The sequence below is a fragment of the Balaenoptera borealis genome (genome assembly GCF_965194805.1).
Source record: "Balaenoptera borealis genome assembly, chromosome: 3".
Classification (NCBI taxonomy): domain Eukaryota; kingdom Metazoa; phylum Chordata; class Mammalia; order Artiodactyla; family Balaenopteridae; genus Balaenoptera; species Balaenoptera borealis.
Genome location: NC_138866.1, coordinates 29,434,562 through 29,442,086, shown reverse-complemented (window position 1 = coordinate 29,442,086; position 7,525 = coordinate 29,434,562). Strand labels below are relative to the sequence as shown.

At 54.3% G+C, this 7,525-nt stretch overlaps 1 protein-coding gene across 2 annotated transcripts in view; it reads right to left on the bottom strand.

Annotated features, from left to right (window-relative positions):
* Positions 1–1,166: 1,166 nt before the first annotated feature.
* DPF3 (double PHD fingers 3) overlaps positions 1,167–7,525 on the bottom strand; it is a 277,931-nt gene continuing 271,572 nt past the window's right edge. For both annotated transcript variants that reach the window (XM_082384351.1, XM_082384348.1), the window contains exon 11: positions 1,167–7,111. In XM_082384351.1, coding sequence (XP_082240477.1) covers positions 7,041–7,111 — 71 coding nt within the window. In that variant the 3' untranslated portion in view covers positions 1,167–7,040. The remainder of the gene's footprint in view (positions 7,112–7,525) is intronic.

The window sequence follows — 7,525 nt, the reverse complement described above, 5'->3', positions numbered from 1 at the left end:
CCCAACTCCCAGAGGGTGAGAATAACTGGACACCTAAGCCTCATCCTCTACTGATGAACATGGGTCCCAAACAGAGAGACCCAGATACACATACACCTCCCCTGATGGCACGCCAGGGTGATCAGGGTCCCTTGGGGGAGTGTAATTTTGGGGCTGAAAAGCAGCAACTTTGGGCCGAGATGTGCTTTATTTCCCCAGCACATCTGGGGAAATACCCCGCCAAGTGTTTTAGCCAGTACCAGCCTGCCCAGCAACCAATCATGGCAGGCAAGAAGTGTGTTCATTTTCCTCCGGAGGAAAGATGCCCAGAGTGGGCCAACATGGCAGATGAGTGGTGGGCAACGAGGATGGACACACTCCCTTTCCCGGTCCAAGGCACAAAGGCTCCCTAAGCATCTGAGCATTTCTTGCCAAAGCGTGACTCTCTGCTTTCCCAAATGCCACGTGGACCAGATGCATCGGTGAGCCAGGACTCTGCCTCCCTACCCCGCCTCTCTCCAGCCACCTGCCCCCACCGCCTCTGCTCTGGGATTGTTCTGTTTTCATGCTCTCACTCACATGTTTGTGTTGCTTTCCTTTTTTACTAGTACCTAGTTTAGGCCTCTTCAACTACGTGGTGAAAATGTGCAGGGGGTTTATTTTCTTTTTCTTTTGTGTTACTGTTTCTTTCCACCACCACCCCGTCCTGCAGCATCCGGCATGGCAGGAGGGACATGGGGGCGGGGGCTGGGTGGGGGGGAAGGTGCGGGAAGGGAGAAGGCTGGATAAGGAAGAGGAGAACCCAGGTCTCGGTGGGGAATGATCATGAAAGGGCAAAGCCAATAAAAACCACAACCCCAATTCTACCTATAAAATCTTTGCATCCCTTAGATAAAGCAGAATCGAGACTTTTTTTCCAGGTTCCCAACTACTGCCAAACATCTTCCCCAAAGAAGCAGGAGAGAGTGAAGGGGAGAGATGAGAGAGTCCTTGCAGCCAGTGGTTCTCCAAGCATGAGGCTCCCTTTTCATCTCCCTGTGGTTGTGCAGGGGCTAGAAGCTGGGGGAGCCAGCCTGGGAGAACCTCGGGGAAAGAAAGCATCTTGTCTGGCAGCTCCTGGTTACTGGCAGTTCTCCCTCTCATCCTGGAGCAACACGTAAGGTTCGCTTTAGTTCGTTATGCGAGGGGTGTGTGTGTGTGTGTGTGTGTGTGTGTGTGTGTGCGCACGCGCACGTCTCTGTTCTCATCATCCATATTAATAACATTGATAGGAATCATAGGGATGCAGAGAGGCAAGCAAACGGGGTGCAGTGAGTGTGAATATAACCTGGAGACTTGAGGGGTCGTGTCGCTGAGGGAGAAGAGAGGTCTTGGGGGCTCACACCCCCCCCATTTCCTACAGCGACCACTCACCCCTTCATTTCCCCACCACAGCAGCCTTTTTTGCCAGACTGGGCTGGTGCCATCCTGAATGGCCGCTCTGCTCGCTGCCTGGGCTAGAGGTCATGATTAGTCATTACGTCTCCGTGAAGAGGGTTCTGGCCGCCCGCCAGCCCCGGTCCCTGCCTTCCTCTGGCCTGCCTGGGAAATGTCACCATCAGCACAAATACTTCCTTCTCTTGGCAGGGCCAAAGAGGGGGAAAGCCTGCAATGACCCTCTTTCAAAACACTGGCGCGAAGAAAGGGAGGGGGCTGGGAACAAAGACCGTGAGCAGGGGCGTTCCTGTGCCCTCTGACCCCCGTCCTGCCCCCCACAGCCTCCAGGGACCCTGGGAAGTTACCTCAGGTCTCAGCCATCTGAAGGGACACGACCAGGGCTCACTCAGAGCCCAGAGTGCCTCCTCCGGGAGCCCGCCCCCTTCCAAAGCTTTCCGCTCACACAGGGAGCCCCTGTTCCTTCTGGGCAGGCCCAGACCCTTCCCCTCCCAGCTCCCCGCAGGCGCTTCCTCGGGCCTCTCTTCCCAGCAGCCCGGGGAAGGCGCCATGCAGCCAAACCTTCCCGGGAGCAGCTGCTGAGCGGCTCAAAGGGCGTCCCTGCTCTCACAGCCAGGGCACCCGGGCAGGCAGCACCCAAGGACATCTTCCTCTCCCTCTTGCCTCCCTCCCAGAACAATTACCTCGGCTGTCCCGCCTCCTTAGAAAGGGACCCAGCTTCCCAGGGTCAAAGCCCCGCTCTAGCTGCCTCAAAGGCCCTGAACTAACCCATCTGTTCTGCTGCTTCTCCCCACCCCAGGGCTGGTGGCTGCAGAGAATCATAACCAGACCCCCAAGCCCTGGAATGTTCAGGAACTCAACCCACTGACAGCTGCAGAGCCCACCTCTGACCACGGACCAGTTAGACCCAAGGAAACCAGCAGGGCCGTGGGCCCGGGTGGGGAGGCTTGTAGGCCTGAAGCAAATGAAAGTTATCTGTGCTTCCCTCCCACTTCCCCATTCCTCACCTGACATCCAGAGGAATCCAATCGCATCCTTTGGGGGTGGGGGGGTAAGATCGCAAAAAGGGGAGCACACAACAGGGGTAGGAGGAACCCCATCCACTTTGCCGGGCGGTGGGGAGGACCGGCCAGGTGCCCCCTCTCTTGGTGTCCCAGATGCTGGCATCCTGCACTCGGGGACTGGAGGGGGAGGGCCTCCCAGGCCTGACCCCTCTGGAAGCAGTGCCTAGAAATCCTCTGCTCCCAAGGTTGCAGGCCGTCCGTGATCTAGCCCGTCCTTTGCTGCCACCTCTTTCCCCACCAAGCCCCCTCTTTCCATCCAGACCAGGAGGGCCTCAACAGCTTATCTCACTAAGTTCGAAGGACACTTTTTCTGTGGGGTTGGGAAAATCCACATCGACCAGAAGACCCTCGGTTCCTCCCACCTCCAGCTGGGTGAGGGGCACCACTCCTGCCTGCTTTGCCCTCTGAAGCCCCCCAATCAACAGGGAGCCAGAGGCCAGGTGGTCCTCAGCACTCCCCACCAACCCCCTACACAAGACTCAAAAGAGGATACTAGGGGCCCCTCTTCTCTGAGTCTGGAAGCCTAAGGGTGCCCATAATCTTTCTTCAAGAGCAATAGATCTCTCTCCTAAACTTGCCCCCATAGGAAAAGTAATAATAATCCTTTCATTTTTCTTCCTTAAAATATCTGAACTTTTAAAGGGAAGGGCCAAAAGGAATCATGCTGTGTTCAAAGCGCAAAGACTAAATAAGATGCACCATGAGTGTATAACTCTCCAGGGTATCATGCAACCATCACTGTGAAACCCAAACCCTCCCCCAACCTTAAAACCTGTTATCTTCCCCAGCTCTGAAGGAATCTGGCCTCCCTCCCTCCCACACCCCCGCGGGCTGGCTACGCCCCAGACGGCATGCGCATGCGCTGAGCCTGGGGAAGCGGCTGCTCTCCTAGGCCTGCCTGGCTTCCCACCTGACCCTGGGGCAATGACAGGAGCAGGGGCTCCTTGGGACCTGCTGGCTCCTGCCTCAGGGGCTCTGAGCCAGTGGGGGGTTTAGAAGGAAAGCCGCCGGAAGGTAAATCTCCTGGCAGGGGCCTTGTCTCTAATTCCTCACGCCAGTGCCTCCAACTGGATTTGCTGCAGGCCCGAAAAGCAGTTTCAAAAATACCCACAGGAAACAGAGGGTTTCAACTTCCAGTTGGGATCCCGCAGCCTCACCTCCTCTCTGGTTGGCGGGAGCCACAACATCGGGGTGAAGCAGAAGAAAGGCACCCTGGCGGTTCCCAGGGTTTGAGCTGTGAGGCAACAGCACCATTATCTCCACGTGGTGGCCTCTGTACGCAGTGACCAGAACTACCAAGGTGTGGGTCCCTCGCCACGCCAGGGCCCATGCCCGGATCTTCAGCAGCACTACCTCTCTCGTCCCCGCAAAAACCCTGCCGGAGAAGCCATATCTCCCTGCCTCACAGATGTGGGAAATGAGGCTCAGAGAGGTTAAGTCATTTGCCTGAGGTCAACCAGCTAGAAACTAACAGAGCTGGGCTTTAAACCAAAGTTTTTAAGTGACTGTTACACTGAGCTGAATTATAGCCCTCTCCAGAAGTTAGCACCCCATTCTAGGCTGTGTTGACCTTATAGAAGGGAGTATCTTCATTCTGAAATCCCCAGCCCCAGGATAAATCTCTCACCTTCCACCACAGATCCATGCTCAGTCACAGTTTTCTTGTCACAGCTTGACCTAGTGGCCCTGACCACAGGCAGCCTGTTCCTTAAAACATAAACCCCCTTTGGTCAAAATGGAGATTCCAAGAAGGCGTCTAACCTTAGCTAACTCACACAAGAAAGGGGGTGTAGAAATCATTTGGGGTCCCTACCTGACAAGCCCAGCTCTCCAGATGATATATATAACATTATACTTTTTAAGACTCCTGATGTCACTGTGGGACAGGCAGGACAAGTATTTTCTCCATTTCACAGCTGGGCAAACTGAGGTTCAGAGATGTTAAGTGATTTGCCCAAGGTCACACAGCTACTCAACGGCAGGGGCAAAACGAAAACCCTGACCATCCATGTGCACCCTGTGATTCTAGTTCATTCTCTGGGGCTCAAAGAAAGAGCAATTGTTGACCAACACTTTCCTTTTCTCAATACAGAAGTTGATAAATGTGACCATGACTTCTGTTTGCTTGCAGTATCCTGCAAGTGCCATCTCACAAGCTGGCTTTGCTCTCCCCATTTTCCAGATGGGGAAACTGAGGTCTCCAAAGAAGAAGGGGTTGGGCCCATCCTTCAGGGAGTGAAACTGGGAAGGGAACTATGGGCCTTCCTGATGTCTGGTCCAGACTCCTGGCCACCCTCATCCCTGTGGAAGGTTACAGCACCGTCCTTGGTCTGCGAGACCCAATCCTACCCTCTGTGGCTGGAGAGAGAACAGAGCCACCCCATCATCTGCATTGAGGTGGGGAACAGATCTGCACACACTCCAAAGAGGGTCTGTCACTTGTAGGGCCACTATTTTGGTTTCAGATTTGCTTTTTTTAACTTTTAAGCCATTTGTGGCGTTTGAGAACATTTTGATGACTTTTTTCCTAAAATTAAATCAAAGTGATTTTTCAAAACCAATAACCAGCCTTTGAGGATGCTCACTTTGGGTTTTGTGGGAGGACAGAGAGCCGGGGTGGTCAGGAGAGGAAATCTGGCCCTCTGATATGACCCGCCTGGGGTAAATGGACGAGGCGACCACATAGCAACTTCCCAGACCCTCCCTGGGCCTCCGGAATCCAAAATGGGTTCACCAACCGGCAGGGGGAAGGAAATATCTCATGAGGAAGATGAAAATCTCATCTGGTCAGGCCCTTGAAACGAGGTCATTATGTATGCATGGAACCCCCTCCAAGGCCACAGGCTCCTGCAGGAGACTGACTCCCGTCTCTGGCCACAGGTCACCCCGTAGAGGACCTGGGGGGACCAGCACAGCTCGGCTGTGCGCCAGGCTGCCCCGGGTCTGCAGGCCAAGAGCAATTAGCCAGGAAGAAGGGCTCTTGCCAAGTCTCGGCGAGAAGGCCGCAGCCGGGCAGAGGTAGCCCAAGCGGCCAGAGCCTCTGGGCCTCCAGGGGCTTCTTCAGGAGCTGAAGGACTAAAAATAACTTGGGTCTTTGTTGTAAGCAGCTGGACCACAGAGATGGAGCTGATTTCAAGGAAGCTGAGCGTGTGCCAGGGTCCTGCTCACCGAGACCTGCCCGTTAGGCAAATGATTTTTCCAGAAATGTGTCAGTTTTTGTGTGTTGCTGCTGTTGCCACTGCTGCGGAGATTCAAAGGCAGCCCGGTCCGCTCCAGCCCACAGGGCTGACTTCCAACACAGACTTCTCGGAACTGAGCCTCCCCACCTCTGGCTTCTCAAAACATTTTTTCAAAAGGAGAGTCTAGCATGTACCGGGGAGCTTAGGAGACAAGAGCAGCCCTCGAGCTGAAGCTTCTGCGTGATTGTCGCCCTGGTCGTAAATAATCACATCACCCCAATTATTTGTTTAGGGAACAATCATTTCTCCCCCATCCTGAAATTTCCAGAGTCAGGTCTCAGTAGACAATGGCAAACATACACTATGTGGAAGGAAGGAATTACTTGGGAAAAGGAATTCGTAGTGTCACATCAATACTGAAGGGTTTCTCAGAGCTGCAGTCCTTGGGACCAACATTCAGATTCTTGACCTGGCAGCCTTCACTCACCTTCCTGGTTCTTGAGTCCCACCAGGGAAAGCTCCAGACTCAGGCTGAGTGGAAGGCAGAGTCTTGGTCTCTTCCTCTGCCACAGGCTGTGGCCTGTCTCTCCTCAAGCATGCCCCAGCTCTGAAGGTCTGGTGCCTTGCCAGGCCGCTCCTGACGGACAGCAGATACTGACTGGCTATGGCGGGGCCTCAGAATTATCTTCACAACATTTCCGTCCACCCCTCAGGGCCTCCCCCCTGCCTCCCCAGCCCCATCAAGAGATCGGCCTGGCTGTGGATGCCACTGGATATCTGCTGGGGAAGCAGCTCTTCCTCTTCACAGGGACCAAGGAACAAGGAGGGATTTCAGGGCTCCATCGTCTAGACAGCCTCTAGGTTCCGAGTCTAGAAGTTTCCAGCGGGGCTTGTAATAAATAAAAACTTCTCCACAGCCCTTTGCTCCTCTGCTGGGTTCAGGATGAAGAGGCTAAGCTGGGGGCAGGGAGGCTGTGCGAAGATTTCTTGGAACACAATAGATAGAAAACACCAAACCACGCATGAGTGACTGATGGGTGGTCACAAAATGGGACCAGTGGTTCCTTAAATGGGAACCAGTGAGAGGGCCGCAGTGCTAGGGTGAATGTGAGGGGGGTCCACAGGGCTGTGGCTGGGGTCCTTCTTCAAAAGTTTACGATCTTTCTGGCAGAAACAGGAGGGGCTGGCTGAAGAACGGAAACCCGTGTGTAGGAGTTAAGCAGATATCTCGCCCCCTCGGTTCCACGTGTCCACGCCCTCTGTGGTTACTGATGTCCCTTACGGTTGGTCTGTCTGGATACATGGGAGTAGGGTCTCCATCTGGTTTGAACTGAGCTCTGCTTCAGCCTTTCCGGCGGCAAGCCACATTCTGTGACCTGGGGCCCTAGGCCTGGCAGCCGAAGGCTGAGGCTTTTTCTTTGAGCAGTTCCCAGCATAAGTGGCAGCTCCAGCTCCCTACAAGAAATGAGATGGCATTACTAGCAGCCCCTCCCCCAACCCTCAAGCCCCACCCCTTGACCCTAACCTTTCTGTAAGCCCTGTTTTAGTTTGACTTTCACGATTCAGAGACAGAGTCCCAGTTCTGAAAATGTGCTGGAGTCCGTCGCTCAGCTGCTCGGGAAACAGAAAGTGCTCAGAGATGATTGGTTGAACTGCGGTGAAGACCCTCCCTCCTTGGCTGTGCCTCTTAACCAGCATCACCGGGTCTGGACCACTTCCCCTAGAAGTTCACACCTCCCCCACCCTCTCAGCCATACGTCTGGGAAACATCTCCTTGGCCCTCGAGTTGAAATTTCAGCTGGTTGAGCTGTGCCTCAGTTTCATCATCTGTAAAATGGTAGTGGTCATAACTGCTCCGTAGGGTTGTGA